The sequence below is a fragment of the Canis lupus genome, chromosome 24, assembly GCF_048164855.1.
Source record: "Canis lupus baileyi chromosome 24, mCanLup2.hap1, whole genome shotgun sequence".
NCBI lineage: Eukaryota > Metazoa > Chordata > Mammalia > Carnivora > Canidae > Canis > Canis lupus.
In genome coordinates, this window is record NC_132861.1 from 36546180 (window position 1) to 36568533 (window position 22354).

The following is a 22354-nucleotide window of genomic DNA, read 5'->3' on the forward strand; positions in this document are numbered from 1 at the left end:
GCTTAGCAAATTATGACACACACAAAACAGAGAGAAAGAGCTGTATAAACTGATTTGGAGCAATTTCTAAAATACAGTATGAAGTGAAAAAAGTAAAGTACAAAAGAGTATGCTACTGTTTCTGTAATAAAGAAGGGATACAAAAAGACATAGGTACTTACTCATTTGTGCAGAAGAATTACAGGAAGGATAAGTCAGAAACTAAAGTTACTTACAGTGGGCACAGAGGAAAGGGGTGGAAAGGAGGGGGCACTGGGGACAGTTTAAGAGGGTTGAGGAGAGAGCAGTGCCTCTCAAAGGATAACCTTTTGGATAGCTTTGACTCCTAGAACAACAGTAATGTTTTACATGTGTCTCCCAAAATAAATAATTAAATCAACCAGCATGTGAAAGAAACCCCAAACAGAATACAAACAGTAATAACCCTAACTGTATTATAAATAGATATCAAAGCAACAAAGAAGGGTATGGGGAAAAAGAACCCAAGTAACTTTGGAAAATAGTATTTTGACTGCCTACTACAAGACTAAAGACACAAAGAAATGTACACAAACACTGTATCTCTAGTTAGGAAATCTGTTTTCACAGTATGAACTGGCTGATATATACCTATTTTATGGATATACTAAGATTGAACAGACAAGTGAATATACTGTAGATAATGGGAGTAGGAAAGGAGGAAGGCTAGACTAAATCTTGTGATGGTTGGACTGTAATCAAAATTCATTCTTTTTAGGGTATATAAGAGAAATACAGAAACAAATAAAAATGTACAGGTTGGTATGCTTATATATATTTCCCAGTTCCTGGTGAGAGGGCCTAGGACCTCAGAATCACTAGGTGTATTGAATTGGGGACTAAAATAAATTTTATCAGGGAGACATATATGCAAATACAGAACCTGCAAATAATGAAACCAATCATATATACTAATTATGAAATATACATATCTCACACATAGTCTCAAAACACAGCAACAATTGACAGGACTAGGGGGAGAATCCAACAATCAGTAACTGTAGTTGGCAATTTTGACACATAAAAAGTAACTCCTAGTTCAAGCAGATAAAAATAACGAAAGTTACAGGGAACAATTCCAAAGACAATGCATTATTTTCAAGTATATGCAAGATAGTACAAAGAGGCACCTGGCTGGCTCAGTTGGCAGAACATGTGACTCTTGATCTTGGGGCTGTGAGTTCAAGCCCCATGTTGGGTACACAGATTACTTAAAAAAAAAAATAGTCACAAAAATCTAGTAGGTACCTCAGGAAAGGAGTCTCAATAAATTCCAAAGAATATTATTCAGGTTATGTTCTCTAAATTATATTAATTAGAATCAGTAACAAAATACTAACTCTAAAAAAAAAATCCTGCATGACTGGAAATAAAAACCAAACTACTTCATTATCCTAGGGTTAAAGAGAATTCTTAAATATAAAATACCAAATAATAATAAAAACAATACATGCCAAAATCTGTGGGACCCAAATAAAGTAGCACTTAAGGGGCAATATACACTGACAAGTACATTTATTTTTTAAAAACATGTGGAAAAAAATAAAAAATAAAAACATATGGAAATATGTTTGTAAAGCTAACATATGAGGAGATGCTCAATTTCATTAGTAATTGGAGACATTTTCGCTAAATATTAGAAAGTGAGATAAAACTAAATTCTGGAGAGAGGACTGTAAGGAAAAATGAACTCTTAGGTGCTACAGGTAGGCATATAGATTGGTACAACTATTCTGAAGAGGAATCTGGGATCGTCAGTTCAAGTATGAAGTATAGAGTATGAAGTATATACCTTCAAGTATAAAAGTATATACCTTTTTCCCTGGCAATTCCACTCTTGTTCATAAACCACAGAGAAACTAAAGCATGGGAATATCAGTGGATTTATATAAGAATTTTTTTTTTAAGATTTTATTTATTTATTCATAAGAGACACACACAGAAAGAGAGAGGCAGAGGGAGAAGCAGGCTCCATGCAGGGAGCCCGATGTGGGACTCGATCCCACGTCTCCAGGATCAGGCCCTGGGCCAAAGGCAGGCGCTAAACCGCAAAGCCACCTGGGCTGCCCTATATAAGAATATTTATCACAGCAATGTTCACTGTAGAAAGAAACTACAGACAAACTAGCTGTCCACCATTGAGAATAAGGAACTAAAATGTCATATAGGTATACTATGGAAACTACACAGCAGGCAGAAAGCAATGACCGAGAGACAGTAATCTGGATAGATCTTATAAACATCATAAGTGAAAACCCAAATCAACAGAAACAAAGCCACAGCAGTAGTTCTCAGTGTGGTCATATTCATCTCAAATGTGGTGCATTAGCATTACATGGCAACTTGTTAGAAATAGAGATTTTCAGACTCTATATCAGAAAGTGAATCAGAAATTCTGAGGTGGGGCCCAGTAATCTGTTTTTGAGCAACTGTTCCAGGGAGTTATGATGCATGCTAAAGTTTGAGGACCACTGAATAGCACCAAAAAAACTTATATAAAATTTAAATACTTTATCCAAAACCTTACATATTAAAAAATTAATGTAATGTATTATATGTATTCTGAGGTATATACTAAACATAACAGAGATATACATAATAGCAAGAGGAAGAAAAAAATAGAGTTCACAGATAAGAAAAAAAAAATAAGACAGGGACTTTGCAATGATTAGTAATAAATGTGTCATGACCTGATGAGCTTGATTACTTGAACTGAGATTTTCCCACCTCCCAAAAAGGAAAGACTTCAAACTTCTTCTAAATCCCAGGTGCTTATGAATAAGCCTAATCTAAATCACCAACATCTCCTGCCCATGTACTGGATTAGATTCCTAACTGGCCTCCTTGTACCCACTCTTAGGCTTCCACAGTCAGTTTACCACAAAAGAGCCAGAGTAACTAGTTTTGTTTTGTTTGTTGTTTTAGAGAAGGAGGGGGAAGGGGAAGAGGGAGAGAGAATCTTTTTTTTTTTTTTTTTAAGATTTTATTTATTTATTCATGAGAGACACATTGAGAGAGAGAGGCAGAGACACAGGCAGAGGGAGAAGCAGGCTCCATGCAGGGAGCCTGACGTGGGACTTGATCCCAGGTCTCCAGGATCACGCCTTGGGCTGAAGGCAGCGCTAAACCGCTGAGCCACCAGGGCTGCCCAGGGAGAGAGAATCTTAAGCAGACTTCCTGCACAGCAGGAGCCTGACAAGGGTTCAGCTCCATCTCACAACCCTGAGGTCAGGAGCTGAGCAGAAATCAAGAGTTGGCATCAGACTGAGCCAGGTGCCTCAGAGTAACTGTTTTAAAATATAAATGTGAATATGTCACTCCCCAGCTCAAAACAATCAATCTCCAATGGCTTCCTATTGCATTCAGAATAAATCCCTTACTATGGTTTGAAAGTGCTGACATCATCTAACCTCTGCCTATCTTTCTGATACATCACCTACAACTTCCCCTTACTCATTATTCTTTCTGGCAAAATTGGCCTTGTTATGATTCGAGGACTGCATAAGTCTTCCTCCAGCCTCAGAGCTTTTATACTTAATATGTTCTCACCCCTCCCTCAACCCGGACTGCATAGGCAAGACTCATTCCCTCAGGTCATTCAAGTTTCTATTCAGATGTTAACTCAAGTAGGCCTTTCCTAATCTCCAACTAAATTAGTTATCCTTGTGGCCCATTACCCTGATTTGATTTTCACAGGCATAAACAAATACACAATGAAGTCCTTTTCACTAGAAAACATGTATGGGACCTGGCTTTGCTTGTTCATCTCCATCCCCAGAATTTAATGGTGCTTCTCTACAGAGGTACTGACAATCTGAAAAGCGTGGTTCTTTGTTGTTCAGGAGTTTCCTGCACATTGGATGATATGTTTCCCTGGAGCCAGCTCATTAAATGACAGTAGGACTTCTCAAGCATTTTGACAAACTATTCATTCATATGTCTTTGTACATAATTATGTGTACATCTGCAGTATTTCTAAAAAATAGAACTGTTGTATCAAAATATATGTACATTTCAGGACACTGCAGAACAAACAAGAAACTTAAATATGTGGACATACACAAATATACTTAGATGACTTTTTTTTTTGGTTGACTTTGTTTTTGATATATATCAACTTGCACAGAATATTCCCCAAAAAATATACATTAAATTTTATTTTATTTTATTTTATTATTATTTTTTTTTTATGATAGTCACAGAGAGCGAGAGAGAGGCGCAGAGACACAGGCAGAGGGAGAAGCAGGCTCCATGCATCGGGAGCCTGATGTGGGATTCGATCCCGGGTCTCCAGGATCACGCCCTGGGCCAAAGGCAGGCGCCAAACCGCTGCGCCACCCAGGGATCCCTACATTAAATTTTAAATGAAATAAGTCAGGCAGAGAAAAACAAATACCGTATGACTTCACTTACTTGTGGAATTCAACACAAAACTGAATAAATAAACATAAAAAGCAGAATCAAATTCATAAATACAGAGAACAAATTGATAGTTGCTAGAGGGGAGGTGTGTGGAGGGACTGACAAAATGGGTAAAGGGAGTAAGAGGTATAGGATTCTACTTATGGAATGATTAAGTCAAAGAAATAAGAGACAGTATAGGAAATACAGTCAATGGTATTGTACTAGCATCGTATGTTAGCTCCACTTGTGGTGAGCATAGCATAACTTATAAACTTGTTGAATCACTATGTTGTACACAATATAACGTTGTGTTAATTATACTTAAAAAAAAAAAAAAAAAGACAGGGGGATCTCTGGGTGGCTCAGAGGTTTAGGGCCTGCCTTCAGCCCTGGGCATGGTCCTGGAGTCCTGGGATCGAGACCCACGTCGGGCTCCCTGCATGGAGCCTGCTTCTCCCTCTGCCTATATCTCTGCCTCTCTTTCTGTGTCTCATGAATAAATAAATAAAATATTTTTAAAAACTCACTTCTTGGGGCACCTGGGTGGCTCAGTGGTTGAGCATCTGCCTTTGACTCTGTTCATGATCCTGGGGTTCTGGGATCAAGTCCCGCTTGGGGCTCCTTGAAGGGAGCCTGCTTTTCCCTCTGCCTATGTCTCTGCCCCCTCCCCTTCTCTCTCTCTGTCTCTCATGAATAAATAAATAAAAATCTTAAAAAAAAAATAATATGACTCAAGGAAATATCAGAAATGCTATTAAAAATTTATTCGAAAAGATATTAACTGCAGCAATATGCAAAATGGAAATAACTAGAAAATGACCACTTGTAAAAATAATAAATATGCAATTAAATATGGCTTAAGCCACAGAGACATTTAAGTAATTTAGGAAGAAACAAGAAATCAGATGCCCAGTTTAGTGTATCAGCTCAGTACTGTCACCAAGAAACCATGTCCTCTCTCTTTGATCTGTAATTCACAGCAAGTCTGCTTTTCATTCTTAGCCCTTCCTCCCACATGGCCACAAAGTGGCTGCTACAGTACATTTGAAATGACAAGGTGAAATAGTGCTCAAAAGCTTTCACCTTGCGAGAGTCTTTTCATCTGGAAACAAGTATTCCAAAGTACCCAAGTGTGTGTGCACCCTCACACCAAAATATACACAGCAGAGTTCCCATTACATATTACTGGGCAAAACAGAATCCCATGTTTACCCTAGACCAATCACTGATGACAGGGAATTAATTCACATGAGTAGCTCAGACCAATTAGAATTCATTCCCTGAGGTTGGGTTAAAGGGCCTCCTTTCCTGAAATCAAGGTTCTCTCTAAACCCCCAATCTCATTTATCTGAACAAAATAGGTATTTTGATAGTAAGGAAGAAGGAGAGAAAAGATGGGCAACAAGCAGTACCTGCTAAAAATTATTGGGCAACAAGCAGTACCTGCTAAAAATTACCTGCTAATAATTATCCAACAATAGGAGAATGGTGAAGTAATTTATGATATTTTTACCATTAGCCATATTTTGGAGAGATTTTTCCAAATAACAGAGAAAAATGCTTTCAATACAATACTGAGTGGAGAAAAAAGACTACAAAAAGGAAATGTACAAAATGATTTCAATTTTCTTTAAAAAAGATATATGCATATATAAAAGAAGAAGAAAGACTATAATAAAATATAAGATGTTGGTGCCTGTCAGTGGAGCAGGCAACTCTTGGTCTCAGGGTTGTGAGCTTGAGCCCCACATTGGACATAGATTACCCAAAAAAAAATCTTTATAAAAAAAAAAAGAAAGAAAATACAAGATGTTAACAGGGATTATATCTGATTTATAATGTTTTTTTTCTTTTAAGATTTTATTTATTTATCCATGAGAGACACAGAAAGAGAGAGACAGAGACATAGGCAGAGGAAGGAGAAGTAGGTTCCATGCAGGGAAGCCTGATGCAGGACTTACTTGATCCCAGGACTCTGGGATTACAACCTGAGCCGAAGGCAGATGCTCAACCACTGAGCCACTCAGGTGTCCCAAAAGTTTTTGTTTTCTTAGATTCTACATTTCCAAATTTTTCTACAAAAATGAACTATTTATGAGTACCTGGGCACCTCGAGTCCTACATTGGGCTCTCAGAATGGAGCCTGCTTCTCCTCCCTCTGCCTATGTCTCTGCCTCTCTCTCTCTCTCTCTCTCTCTCTCTCGTCTTTCATGGATAAATAAAATCTTTAAAAAAAAAAAGTGAACTATTTACAACAACAAAAAATTGTAATAAGGGTTCCATTACCTATTTGCATCCATTTGACAAAAACATCATATTCATGCTTATCAAGGACACTGATAAAAAAATGGTTCAAATATATACTTGTATTATATTGGACTAATCTGTTGCCTACAGAAGTTTATAACCTTAGGGGTTTACAAATAAGTGACTTCCAACTAACACTACATACACCCTGATGTTTACTTTTAAAACTGGGATAAAATAGGGATCCCTGGGTGGCGCAGCGGTTTAGCGCCTGCCTTTGGTCCAGGGCGCGATCCTGGAGACCCGGGATCAAATCCCACGTCAGGCTCCCGGTGCATGGAGCCTGCTTCTCCCTCTGCCTGTGTCTCTGCCTCTCTCTCTCTCTCTGTGACTATCATAAATGAATAAAAATTAAAAAAAAAAAACTGGGATAAAATAGCATTGTCACTGGGACACCAGGGTAGCTCAGTGATTGAAGGTCTTTCTTTGGCTCAGGGCATGATTCTGGGGTCCCAGGATTGAGTCCCATATCAGGCTCCCTGCATGGAGCCTGCTTCTCCCTCTGCCTGTGTCTCTGCCTCTCTCTCTCTCTCTCTCTCTCATGAATAAATAAAATCTAAAAAAAATAAAGGAAAAAAAATAGCATTGTCACTTTACAGTTTTAATCCATTTATCTCTTCAGCTATTCCAGAAAAATCCTTTAAGTTAGTCAAACATCAAATAACAAGATAAAATGAAACTGATTTATTAACATTCATTCATTCAACAAATATAGATTCAGTGTCTACTGTCAGGCAATATGCCAGTTCCTAATATGAAGAATACTGCAAAAAATTAAATCAGCATTTTTGTACGATTACTGAAAGATCTGTTTATAAGTGCATCTTTTCTAATAGACTGTCAGCTCCTTTAGAAAGCATGAATCTTTTTTTTTTTTAAGATTTATTTATTGGGATCCCTGGGTGGCACAGCGGTTTAGTGCCTGCCTTTGGCCCAGGGCGCGATCCTGGAGACCCGGGATCGAATCCCACGTCGGGCTCCCAGTTCATGGAGCCTGCTTCTCCCTCTGCCTGTGTCTCTGCCTCTCTCTCTCTCTCTCTGTGTGACTATCATAAATAAATAAAAATTAAAAAAAAAAAAGAAAAGATTTATTTATTATTTTCGAGAGTGTGTGAACATGGGGAATAGAGGGCGTGGAGGGGCAAAGGGAGAGAAAGAATCCCAAGTAGATTCCCAGCTAAGCATGCAGCCACGAGGGGCTCAGTCTCATGACCCTGAGAGCATGACCTGAAGAGAAATCAAGAGTTGGATGCTTAACTGACTGAGCCATCCAGGTGTCCTGAAAGCATGAATCTTAAAAAGAAAACAAACAAAAAATAGAAATCATGAATTTTATTCATTAATTTCTTTTTTTTTTAATTTTTTTTTATTCATGACAGACACAGAGAGAGAGAGAGAGAGAGCTAGAGACACAGGCAGGGGGAGGACCAGGCCCCATGCAGGGAGCCCAACGTGGGTCTTGATCCCGGGTCTCCAGGATCAGGCCCCAGGCCGAAGGTGGCACTAAACCCCTGGGCCACCGGGGCTGCCCCATTAATTTATCTTAAGAGCCTGCCATAAAGTTGGCAATCAGGAAACATTTGTTGGTGAATGAGGAAAAAAATATATAACAGAAAATATTCTGAATATAGTATATGTATATAAAAATCATTATGGATTTTTTTTGATGTATGCTTTACTGAACATACTGATGCATTGAAACTATTTATAAATATGTGAGTTGATAATCTGAAGATGATTTGGTACAATATTATCTTTTTAAGAAGTTGTTTCATTGGGGCAGCTGAGTGGCTCAGCGGTTTAGCGCTGCCTTCAGTCCAGGGCATGATCCCGGAGCCCTGGGTTTGAGTCCCACATCAGGCTCCCTGCGAGGAGCCTGCTTTTCCCTCTGCCTGTGACTCTGCCTCTCTCTCTGTGTGTGTCTCTGCCTCTGTGTGTGTGTGTCTCTCATGAATAAATAAATAAATAAATAATCTTTAAAAAAATGTTTCATTAAATAGAACTAAAAATTTAGTAAGTTTTGTATTCTTCTCGTCAGCTTCTAAAACCTCTTCATGCTAACAAATACACAAATAAGTACACATTCAATCTGTCTTTCAAAATCCATACTTTTGACTGTCTATTGAAACGTGATATGAATAGAAAGTAGGAATCTTTTCTTTTTTAGGCTATGTTTGCTTCCCTTTTTATCTTATTTATTGAACTACAGTTGATATACAATATTATATTAGTTTCTAGTGTACAACATAGTGATTTAATAATCCTATACAATATGCAGTGCTTACCACATAAGTGTAGTTATCACCTATAACCCTATAAAGTTATTTTTTTTAAGATTTTATTTATTTATTTATTTATGAAAGACACAGAAAGAGAGGCAGAGACACAGGCCGAAGAAGAAGCAGTTTCCATGCAAGGAGCCTGATGTGGGACTCAATCCTAAGAATCCGGGATCAGGCCCTGAACCAAAGGCAGATGCTCAACTGCTGAGCCACCCAGGCATCCCAACCCTACAAAGTTATTACAGTATTACTGACTATATTTTTGGTGATGCACATTTCATCCCTGTGACTTATTTATTTTATGACCTGAAGTCTGTACCTCTTAATCCCCTCTATTTTCCCAAATCCGTACATTCCGCCCCCCTCGGGAACCACCAGTTTGTTTTGTGTTTATAAGTTAGCTTCTGTTTTGTTTGTTCATTTGTTTTGTTTTTTACATTCCACATAAATGAAATCATATAGTATTTGTCTTTCTCTGTCTTATTTCACTTAGCATAATATCCTCTAGGTCCATCCATGTTGTTGCAAATAGCCACTTTTCATTCTCTTTTATGTCTGAGTAATATTCTATTATATCTGGTATATATGTATATAGAACACATCTTTATCCACTTATCTATTAATGGACAGTGAGATTACTTAGAATAGAGAAACATTTCAATGGTACAGTCTGCAAGTATCATCTCTACCCATCCCAGGTCCCTACTTAGAGACTTTGGGAATTTACTGAGCAGCAGGGAAACATAATTATTTTCTTAGCTTCTACCACTACCTTTTTTTTTTTTTTAAGATTTTATTTATTTATACATGACAGACACAAAGAAAGAGGCAGAGACACAGGCAGAGGGAGAAGCAGGCTTCCTGCGGAGAGCCCGATATGGGACTCCATCCCAGGACCCCAGGATCATGACCTGAGCCAAAGGCAGAGGCTCACCCACTGAGCCACCCAGACATCCCTCTATCACTAACTTCTGTCCTCACAGATGACACTAAATTAATTGGAGTCACTGGCAGGTAACACCAAACTTCTGATTCATTAATTTAGAACACTCATCTAACTAAAAAGGACAAGCTATTTCTCTTGTGTATCTTTCTAGCATCTTTAGAATGCTGCTTTTTTTGGTTGAGCACTAGGTAGGAGAGTTGACTTGGATCTAGGAGTGATGCTGCAAAAACAATAAACTTTTAACTGCCATAAATACACTAAGTACAGTGAGACTATATAACGCTATGAAGGAGAAGCACAACTAAAGACTAAAAGAACAGCAAGCAGACTCAATTTCTCATCTCATGTTTATTCTGGACACATTATAAATTCAATTACCTGCACTATTTCAAGTTACTTCTCTTTTATTTGCCAAACATGTATACATAGCTGCATCAATGGACATTAAATATGAATGTGCTTTTTGTTCCACTTTACTCAAGTCATTGCATTAGGGTCTAAAACAGTTTTGTCTTTTATATATATAACAGTTTACACTTTAATTATTTCTTTTTTAAAGATTTTATTTATTTTTTTGAGAGAAAGAGAATGATCAGGGAGAGGAGCAGAGGAAGAGGGAGAGAGAGAACCCCAAGCAGTCTTCATGCCCAATGTGGAGCCAAACCCTGACATCATGATCTGAGCCGAAACCAAGAGTCAGATGCTTAAGCAACTGAGCCACCCAGTCCCTCCTACTTTAATTCTAATCATTTTTTCTCATCATTCAATTTTTGAAATATATTTAAGTAAATTGTGGGTTTACATTAACTTCATTAACTTTATTTTTTCCTTCAGTGAATATTTATTGCTTACTATGTGCAAGAATATCAAAAATTATTCCTACAACATGCTAAATGACTGCTTATTTAGCATTGGGAGCTAATTTAAGAGTAAATTGCAGCCCAGCAGCTTATGGTTTTATAAATAAGGTCTGCTAATTCAAGCCCTGTTTAGGAGGAATAGTAATTTATGTCATTTATATACAGCCTATACACTATTTTCAAGAGAAAAGTTTGGTAAACAATTTATTTGCAAAGCTGAGTTAATATAGATTTCTATATGTCTACTACATACAGAAGCTACAAGAAGGAATAGACCTTTCTTATATAAATGAAAACATTTTTCCAACACTTTAATACTCAAAGTAACAAAGTTTATAAATTCTGCCAGTGTTCTCATTTAAATTTCTTCTGCTGAAGAATGGAAAACAAATTTCTTTTTTTCTTTTTTTTTTTTTAAGATTTTATTTTATTTACTCATGAGAGATACAGAGCGAGAGAGAGAGAGAGAGAGAGAGAGAGGCAGAGACACAGGCAGAGAGAGAAGCAGGCTCCATGCAGGGAGCCCGACATGGGACTCGATCCCAGGTCTCCAGGATCACGCCATGGGCTGCAGGCGGCGCTAAACCGCTGCACCACCGGGGCTGCCCTGGAAAGCAAATTTCTAAAAAAAAGACAATATAATTGTTCCAAGGTATCCAGTTTAATTTTTACCTCTATACTGAAATAGCCTCTGTCCACATAGTCACCCAGAAAGAGGTAGCGCGTGTTACTAGGTGATCCCCCAACTTCAAACAACTTCATCAGGTCAAAGAATTGTCCATGAATGTCACCACAAACTAGGAAAAAGGACACAAGGTGAGGTGAAAAATTGTATCTTATAAGAGAAGGGCAGTACACCAATAAGATCACAGTTTAACTTTTAACTTAAATCACTTTAGCTTTTGACTGGATTGTTCTATAATTGTAGTCAATCTACCAATACTGGAAATATTAGGTATTTTAAATTGTATTTCTTTGACGAACAAACATACTGAACAATCCCTAAGACTATTTCATAATTCCTAGAAAGATTATCATACATCTTAGTTGGTTATTTGTAATAATTTCTCAAATTTGCCGCTGTGCAAACACTTCTCTTACCCGTGATTGGAGCCTCTACTTCTATCATGGTCTTCTCTTGTCTCAGGATGGCAGCCCCATCATTGATTATCTTTAATGCTACTTCCTCTTCCAGTCGCCCTTCCTTCACCAAATGGTTTTTCAAAACATCAATTTTAGGCTTCCCATTCTCAAATACTTCCTTCAAAGTAAGCCGTTGGGTTGGAGGAAAGGGAACAGCTAGAAAGAGAGGAAAAGTAATTTAAAATACTTAAACGTAGAGAGAACTGTGAACCCATTTCTTTTACGTAACAAATTATACCTAATACATCACTATGATTTCACAACCACAGCACTAGAATTTTATGGGGAAAGAAATCTAAGATACTGTATGTTACAGATGATAGACTCTAATTTTTAAAAAAGCCACAGTTAAAGTGTTTAAAAGATGTATGTGTGGGACGCCTGGGTGGCTTAACGGTTAAGTGTCTGCCTTCAGCTCAGGGCATGATCGTGGAGTGCCAGGATCGAATCCCACACCAGGCTCCTGCCTGGAGCCTGCCTCTCTCTCTCTCTCTCTCCCCCTGCATCTTTCATGAATAAATAAATAAAATCTTAAAAAAAAAAGAAATCAACACTAAAGGGCATTTATTTTTCCAATGAACTGACATAATGGAACTGTTTTAAAAGTCTGACTTCAGCTCCTGATCGGGTAATGAATCATAGTTGTATACTTTATTATGAAAAAGCAGTTGCTTAAAATATTACTGATAGCAAGCATATCACTAACTGAATGGAGCTGTTCCTCAGAATTACTTGTTACAGTGACACAGCATAAACTCGAGAATACCAGATAAGGAAGGTCTAGCTGTGTTTTCTAATCTGGAAATGCTAAAAGATAACTTCAGTTTATGTCTGATATAAAGTTCATGTAATATCATGGTGAACTAGCAACTTTAACAGGAAAAAAATTTTTGACTTTAAAATTGGCCATCGGGATGCCTGGGTGGCTCAGGGGTTGAGCGTCTCCCTTTAGGTCAGGGTATGATCGTGGAGTCCTAGGATCGAGTGCCACATCGGGCTCCCTGCTTGGAGCCTGCTTCTCCCCTTGCCTATGTCTCTGCCTCTCTGTGTGTCTCTCATGAATATTACATAAATAAATAAATCTCATTTACTTACTTCATAAGGTAGTCTACTTTAGATTATCTATGATCTAACATTCACAAGGCTATAAATTATACATTTAAAAGAAGGGCTCATTTTAATTTGTGATTTATGCCTGGTAGTTCCACTTCTAGCTTTATGCATGTGTTAAGTACCAAGATGAGGGACTCTTGGCTGGCTCAATCAGAGGAGTGAATGACTCTTGATCTTGGGGTTGGGAGATTATTTAAACAAATAAACTTTAAAAGGGGGGAGAGGCACCTGGTAGCTCAGTTGGTTATGTGTCCAACTGTTGATTTCAGCTCAGGTCCTGATTTCAGGGCTGTGATATTGAGCCCACATGTTGGGCTCTAAGATGAGTGTGGAGCCTGCTTGGGATTCTATTCCCTTCTCCCTCTCCTACCCCATAGTTTGCACATGCATGTGTGTAGTCTCACTCTTATGCTCTCTGTAAAAAAAAAAAAAAAAAAAAAAAAAAAAAAAGAGAGAGAGAACCAAGTTGAAATCTATAGGCACTATAAAAATTTGAGACTTGAAAATCCTTGAAAATGGTAGTTTCACCAGGCTCTTAGCTACAACTTGACTTTTTTGGGCTATTCAGAGCTTACTGAAAAAATTATAGTAGTTATCTAACCAGCAAATATTACCTTGAAATAGGGGACCATATACATCCCAGTTTATGCAGGCAGTCGTAGATTTCCACTGCTCTCCTATCGTAATTGTTCATAGTGCCAGCTTTCACTCTCAAAAGTATTCTAATTTGCAGGTTAAATTAATTTAATTTGTGTTATTCAGGTAGAATATCAATACATTATTTTAGTAAAATAATCTACTTCTAAAATAAAACAGGTGTATCCTTGGATGGCTCAGCAGTCTAGCACCTGTCCTCCGCCCAGGGTGTAGTCCTGGAGTCCGGAGATCGAGTCCCGCATCGGGCTCCCTGCATGGAGCCTGCTTCTCTCTCTGCCTGTGTCTCTGCCTCTCTCTCTCTCTCTCTCTGTCTCTCTCATGAATAAATAAGTAAAATCTTTAAAAAATAAAACAAAAATAAGATAATGAAGATTTTTAAAATTTATTCATCTGGTGAGTCTCTACAACAGAGTGAAAGATAAGTCCTAAACAAATTTACTTAAATTTTTACTGAAGTGTATTGTAATATGGTTGTGTTTAACAATAACAACAGAGTCCTTTATAGTTTAGAGATTCTTTTTTTTTAAAGATTTATTTTATTATTTATTCATTCATTCATTCATGAGAGACAGAGTCAGAGACACAGGCAGAGGGAGAACCAGGCTCCATGCAGGGAGCCTGACGTGGGACTCGATCCCGGGTCTTCAAGATCACACCCTGGGCTGAAGGTGGCACTAAACCGCTGAGCCACCTGGGCTGCCCAGTTTAGAGATTCTTATTGAAATATCTGCAGATGAAATTATATGCTACTTGGGATTTACTTCAAAATAATGGAGGGACAGGGAATAAGCAGTGGCACAGAGGAAAAAAAAGACTGGTTTTGAGTTACTAACTGAAGCTGAGTGATATTCACTTGAAAGTTCCTCTATTGTTCTAATACATTTGAAATACTTATTTTTTAAAAGTGGAAAAATTACCAAAACTAAGGGTATAAGGTTTTTTTTTTTTTTTTTTAAGATTATTTAATTGTTTGAGAGAGAGAGAGAAAGAACATGAACAGGGGAAGGGGCAGAGGAAGAAGGAGTAGCAGACTCCCAGCTGATCAACTCTGAGGGCTTGATCCCAGGACCCTGATATCATGACCTGAACCCAAGGCAGATGCTTAACCCACTGAGCCACCCAGGCACCACAAGAGTTTAAGTCTTAGAGTAACTTTCTTTGGGGAAATTTATATGAGGTTCAATCAAGAGCTACACTTAATTTCTTGTACATAACTTCAGAGAACCTCCAGTCCTCTGAAATCTTTTTCCAGAAAAATAAAGAAACGTATTTAATCAGTCCCCTTTTCATACTTAATTTACCTCTTTTTGGTTTTCAAAGTTTTACTCTCAATTCTGGCTAGCCAACCTGCCCTTCCCCATTTTTAAATGAACCCAAAAGAAAGCCTGCTTGTTTTTAATTTACACTTTGTAAATAAAAGAAATTGGTCAACAAACTATAAACAAAATGCAATAATATAAAACCAAATATGTTGGAATTGACAAAAATGGTATTTTAATAGAGGTAGTCTCAGAGACAAGAGATCCACAGATGATATTTGACTTCTAGCAGCAGGATTATTACTACTAATAAAAATAATAATACTAAAATTCAGTTGTTTTTTAAAGATTTTATTTATTTATTTGAGAGAGAGAGAGCACAGGTGTGGTGAGGGGCAGAGGGAGAAGCAGACTTCTCACGGAGCAAGGAGCCCGATGCAGGGCTCTATCTCAGGACTCCACAATCGTGACCTGAGTTGAAGGCAGATGCCCAACTGATTGAGCCACCCAGGCAGCCACCCGCCCCAATATTCAGTTGCAATCAAATAATAATTTACAAAATAGAAAAACCATTTTTTCTATCATATAATTTACGTAAGGAAAGGTGACAACAACCTAAAGAACTCTTAAATTTAGAAAGGTATTTTTTCTTTCTCTCAAATTCTTCAGTTGCAATTTACTTAAAACAAGTAAACAAGTCACTTAGTTAAATGAAAATGAAAGCAAGGTTGAAATGGATCAAGGGGATTATGCCCAGCTAAGAGAAATGGGACACAGCTGATCCAGGAACACTAAGAGGCATTAAGACTGGCTTGAGACAACATGCATAACAGAAAGTTCCAGAAGAGTCCTAAGTTTTTAGCTAAGGGCAAATAAAATCAATTTCCTTCAAATCAGAAGAAAAGAATCTTCCACTTTAAAGGAGTGGGTCCTATCTCCCTTCAAGTTATTAGCTATGTTTAAAAGCCCTGAATGCCATCTTCCTTTATTAGATAGTTATATACACATTATTATTAAGGTTGATTCGTAGAAGAGTGGGAACAGCCATCATCCTGAGAAGACTAAAGGAAATCTAGCTAAGTTTGGTCATGAAAAGAAATAGCGGGAACTTTCTGATTAAACTTTAAACCTCAAAAAAAATAAAATAAAATAAAACAAAATAAACTTTAAACCTCTATTTTCAAAAAACAAGCCCCAGGTACAGTGACCATGTGTCTGAGTATGTGTATTAAGATATTCTCAGATTATTTATCTTGCCCTAATGTGATTCAGTAGTGTCCTCTTTTACTCTCAAGTATCCTGATTTAAATCACCTACCCAAAAACAATATTCACCAGAATCAGCTGGGATGTTTGTTTAGAATGTAAATTCTTGGGTCTCAGACTGGTAGAATTAAAATTTGGAGGGATCCTGCACAGGCATTTGCATCATTAACAGGTGTCCCAGGGGATTTCCCTCTGCCAGTGTCTCTGCCTCTCTCTCTCTCTTTCTGTGTCATGAATAAATAAAATCTTAAAAAAAAAAAAAAAAGAAGAAGAAGAGAGGATCACTAGTAGTGTTTCTCAAACTATCTGTGGGAAGTGCCTCACTCCATCCTCCAACTTGTCAAAACCTGTACTTTGTAAAATGCAATAAAAATAAATTACTGGAAAAACGACCACATGCTTAGATGTTGTGCCAATGTCAAATTACTATTTAAGTTTTTTAATGCTCAATTTCTATACTTCTTGAAGTTAATAACAGGTTGTAAACTGACACTGATCCATGGACCACACTTTGTGTTAACACTGGTTTGGATAAACAAGGATTTAGGGGAACAAGAATAGGACTAAAGTCAAAACTTGAATATTATGTATGTATCCATCTTTTTTTTTTTTTACATTTTTTTTAAGATTTTATTTATTTATTCATGAGAATACACAGAGAGAAAGAGAAAGGCAGAGACACAGGCAGAGGGAGAAGCAGGCTCCATACAGGGAGCCCGACGTGGGACTCGATCCTGGGTCTCCAGGATCACGCCCCGGGCTGAAGGCGGCACTAAACCCCTGAGCCACCCGGGGGCTGCCTTGTATCCATCTTTAAGCCAGAGTTTGGAGATTTTATTATGTCTAATGTATACATAGGAGGATTTTCAGCTGACTTCACTATTCACTTCACAGTGCTGAATGATAATCTTTTCTTAGAACCCAAGTCTGATAAGTTCATTTCCAACTGTTCTTAATGACACACAGGATTTCACTAACAAAAAATTCAACAAAACACTATGACTATACAAGCAGACGAACAACCTCAACTTTTAGCTTATCCCTGCCTTAAACTATGAAGTATATAAACTGTAACACAAGAGTTTTAGTTCTTGAATCTTTTCAAATTATAAACAAACTACTCAACACCAAGCACTGAAGTTTCCCTTCTTTCTGAGGCTGTATGTTACCTCTTTAAACACTCCATTTATGGTCATACTTCCAAAATGTCTTGACACAATTTTTCAAATTTCAAAGAAAATGTACTTAAGTGATTTTCAAGGCTAATAGTAATTCCAGACATTTCATTTGTTCAAAAAATTAAACTAGGCATTTTTAAATGAAAGAATCAAAATGTCATTAGTGTCAGCTCTCAATTTACTGCTTTATTGATTATATCATATCATAAATTGAGGGGAAGTTGTCCCTTCATCTTTAATATAGGTCTATTATTGGATAAACTACAATCTTTACCAATGAGAAAGGAGAGTTACTAGAGGGATCGAAGGGTCTCAAAATACAAGCACGGAGTTAAAAAAAATGACTATGAGCCAAAAGATGACTTTATCCAGAAATGCAATAATTTGGGGATTATAAAACTACAGTACTTTTTTTTTTGAAGAGTAGAGGAGGTCCTTGTTATTCAAAGAAGATCAGTACTAAAAAAAGGCCACTTAGAGGGGCGCCTGAGTGGCTCAGTTGGTTAAGCATCTGTCTTTGGCTCAGGTCATAATCTTCAGGGTCCTGGGACTGAGCCCCACATCAAGCTCCCTGCTCAATGGGGAGTCTGCTTCTCCCTCTTCCTCTACCAACCCCCACCCCCCCACACCCCCCCCCCCGCTTGTTCTCTCTCCCTGTCTCTCAAATAAATGAATAAAATCTTTTTAAAAAAGAGGCAGCCCGGTGGCTCAGCGATTTAGTGCTGCCTGAAGCCCAGGGCATGATCCTGGAGACCTGGGATCGTGTCCCCGCTCAGGCTCCCTGCGGGGAGCCTGCTTCTCCCTCTGCCTGTCTCTCTCTCTCTCTCTCTATCATGAATAAATAAAATCTTAAAAAAAAAAAAAAGTCACTGCTCTGACCTCTACTGACTGAGCCAGCTAAGTGCCCCTGGTTCATTCTACCTTTAAAATATACTTTAAATTTGGAGACTCTCCAGCCAGTCCTCATTCGTGCTGGAAGCACAATGTACCCATTCTAACAGATGTGAGATGATGTCTTAACTGTGGCTTTAATTTGCATTTCCCTGATCATTAGTGATGCCAAGCAGCTTTTCAAGTACCTGCTGATCTTCTGCATGTCTTCTTTGGAAAAAAATCTATTTAGCTCCTTTCCGATTTTGTTAATCAGACTATTCGCTTGTTTTTGCTATTAAGTTGTACAAGTGGTAGCCCCGGTGGCTCAGCGGTTTGGTGCCTGCCTTCAGTCCTGGGCCTGATCCTGGGGACCCAGGATGGAGTCCCACATCAGGCTCCCGGCATGGAGCCTGCTTCTCCCTCTGCCTGTATCTCTGCCTGTGTCTCTGCCTCTCTCTTTCTGTCTCTCAAGAATAAATAAAACCTTAAAAAAAAAAAAAAGTTGTACAAGTTTGTTACCTATCAGATACATGATTTATAAATATTCTCTCCCATTACATATAGGTTTTCTTTTTGTTGATTGCTTTTGTTATGCAAAAGCATTTTAGTTTGATATAGTTCCACTTATTTTGTTTGCTTTTTGATCCTATGCTTCTGGTGTCAAGTCCAAAAAATCATTGCCATAACCAAGGTCAAGGAGCTTTTCCTTGTGTTTCCTTCTAGAAATTTTATGGCTTCAGGTCTCAAATTTAATTCATTTAAACAGGGATGACTGGGTGGCTCAGTGGTTGAGCATCTGCCTTCGGCTCAGGGCGTGATCCTGGAGTTGTGGGATCAAGTCCCACACTGGGCTCCCTGCATGGAGCCTGCTTCTCTCTCTGCCTCTCTCTCTCTTCTCTCTGTGTCTCTCATGAATAAATAAAATCTTTAAAAATAAAAAAAATAAAATGGATTAAGTTTAAATGAATTATTTTTTTTTCAAAGATTTTATTTATTTATTCATGAGACACAGGGAGAGAGAGAGAGGCAGAGACACAGGCAGAGGGAGAAGCAGGTTCCATGTGGGGAGCCCGATGTGGGACTCGATCCGGGGTCTCTAGGATTGCGCCCTGGGCCGAAGGCGGTGCTAAACCGCTGAGCAACCCGGGCTGCCCGAAACTTAATCCATTTTAATCCATTATGAGTTAATTTTGTGAGTGGTAAAAGATAGGAATCTAGTTTCGTTCTTCTGCATGTGGTTATCCAGTTTTCCCAATACCATTTAATGAAGAGGCTATCCTTCCCCCATTGTATTTCTTGGAGCCCTTATCAAATTATTAGTTGACTGTACATGCAAGGGTTTATTTTTGGGCTCCTGATTCTGTTCCACTGGTCTGTGTGTCTATTTCTATGCCAGTACCATACCATTTTGACTACTTACAGGTTTGTAGTATGTTTGAAATCACCCGTGGGGAACCCAGTGTGGGACTCAATCCCAGGACCCCAAGATCATGACCTGAGCCAAAGGCAGATGTTCAATCACTGAGCCACCCAGGTGCCCTAGGGGATATATTATATATTTAACTATTTTCTTACTGATGGTTATGCTATTTCCAAAAAATTTATAGTCATAAATTATACGGTAGTGAAAATTCTTATATATATGTCCTTGTCCAAATCTGATTATTTCCCTACAACAGATGTTTAAAACTTGCATATAATTATTTACTGTTGTATAACAAATTACCCAAAACTTAGTGGCTTTCTTCTTCCTTTTCACTTTTTAGAGATGGGGGAGGGGCAGAGGGGGAGACAGAATCTTGAGCAGGCTCCATGCTCAGCGCAGAGCTGATGTGGGGCTTGATCTCACAACCCTGAGACAAAATCAAGAGCTAGACACTTATCTACTAAGCCACTCAGGCACCCCAAAACTTAGTGGCTTTAAAACAATAATAGTTATTGTTATCTCTCACAGATTCTGTGGACCATGAATTTAGACAGTGGAAACAGTGGGGCTGACTTGTTTCTCCTCCATAATGTCCGGGGCTGCAGTGGATACTTGACAGCCAGGAGCTGGAATCATCTGAAAGCTCACCCACTCACTCATCCAATGGTTAACGACTATTGCCTGAGGCTTAGCTCAGGTTTTCAATGAAATTATCTACAAGTGGCCTGCTCATATGACTGAATTCTAAGAACATGGATCTCAAGATAAAGAAAAAGGCAGGAGGAACCTGTATTCTTTTTATATTCTAGTCTCAGAAGTCACATCATATCATTTCTACCACACTCAACTGGTTGGAGCAGTCACAAGTCTTCCCAAATTCAAGGGGATAGGAAATGGATTCCACCTATTGATGGAGAGTGGCAAAATTCTGTGAGTATGTGAGACTAGAAATACTGCTGTGGCCATTACTTGAAAAAGAGAATCTGGGGATCCCTGGGTGGTTCAGCATTTAGCACCTGTCTTCAGCCCAGGGTGTGATTCTGGAGTCCGAGGATTGAGTCCTGCATCTCCTGCATCGGGCTCCCTGCATGGAGACTGCATCTCTCTCTGCCTGTGTCTCTGCCTCTCTCTTTCTCTGTGTGTCTCTCATGAATAAATAAATAAAATCTTAAAAAAAAAAAAGAAAAAAAAGAAAAAGAATCTGTCATACTTTCTCTATTTCAAAGGGGAAAAGTCACCAATGCCTCTAATGATACCTTTATTTTACTTTATTTATTTACTTGTCAGAGAAAGAGAGAGAAAGCACACAAGCAAGGGGAACAGCAGGCAGAGAGAAGCAGGCTCCCCGCTGAGCAAGGAGCCCAATGCAAGGCTCAATCCCAGGACTCTGGGATCATGACCTGAGCCAAAGGCAGATACTTAACCAACTGAGTTACTCAGGTGTCCTTTAAATTCGAGTCCTTTTTAAACAGTCTGTCCTATATTCTCCAGGCTATTATCAAATGAGAATATTTATTCACTTATTATAGGGAAAACATTAAAGTAGATAATTCCCAAATGTTTCAAAAAAATTTAGGGTACTGTATTAGAAGTTGCATAAACTGTTTTCTGATTTGCTAGTTGTTAAAAAACAAATCAGGATTTTTAAATAAAAAAGATAAAAATGCAAAAATAAACTATTGATATAAGGTGAACATTTTACAAATACTTGATTCAAAATAAAATGTCAATGGGGATCCCTGGGTGGCTCAGCAGTTTAGCGCCTGCCTTCAGCCCAGGGTGTGATCCTGGGGTCCCGGGATCAAGTCCCATGTCAGACTCCTGCATGGAGCCTGCTGCTCCCTCTGCCTGTGTCTCTGCCTCTTTCTCTCTCTCTCTATGTCTCTCATGAATACATAAATAAAATCTTTAAAAATAAAAAAATAAATAAATAAAATAAAATGTCAAGTTCTCAGTTTAAAATGAAGATGTCATGGTACTAAAGATTTTCAAGTCCAGCTTTATTCACTTTGAACCTAGATCCAGAAGTCCAGGTTGATTTCAAGATTATATAACTCTGAGATCAAACTTAACAGAAACTCTCTTGATATGGTTGATGACCACATCCAAATTACATTCTGGACACTCTGCAAGAAAAATTACATAACAAAATATCTGTCTTTACCTCTCCCCTCTCTTCAAAAGTAAAAGTATAGCAAGTAATAATCTATTTTATTGTCGAGCAACTCAAAAAATGATTTTCTGTATTCTTTAAAAATTCACATAGCAAGGGGCACCTGGGTGGCTTAGTTGGTTCAGTGTCTGCCTTCAGCTCAGGTCATGATCTCAGGGTCCTGGGATAGAGCCCTATATCGAGCTCTCTGCTCAACGGCAAGTCAGCTTCTCCCTCTCCTTCTGCCCCTTCCCACCATTTGTGCTCTCTCTCTTAAATAAATAAATAAAATCTTTTTAAAAAATTCACACACACACACACACACACACACACACACACATACACACAAACATAAAAAAATAAATAAAAATAAATAATAATAAAGTAAAAAATTCACATAGCAAGAGGGGTACCTGGGTGGTTAAGCAGCCTACTCTTGATTTCAGCTCAGGTCATGATCTCAGGAACATG

General features: G+C 38.2%; 1 protein-coding gene across 8 annotated transcripts in view; it reads right to left on the bottom strand.

The window, feature by feature from the left end:
- The window catches only part of PPP3CC (protein phosphatase 3 catalytic subunit gamma), a 110818-nt gene that overhangs the window by 53567 nt on the left and 34897 nt on the right, over positions 1-22354 (bottom strand). For all 8 annotated transcript variants that reach the window (XM_072796322.1, XM_072796319.1, XM_072796318.1 and 5 more), the window contains exons 2-3: positions 11919-12116; positions 11490-11614 (exon numbers count right to left, since the gene is read on the bottom strand). In XM_072796322.1, the coding sequence (XP_072652423.1) occupies positions 11490-11614; positions 11919-12116 (323 nt within the window). The remainder of the gene's footprint in view (positions 1-11489; positions 11615-11918; positions 12117-22354) is intronic.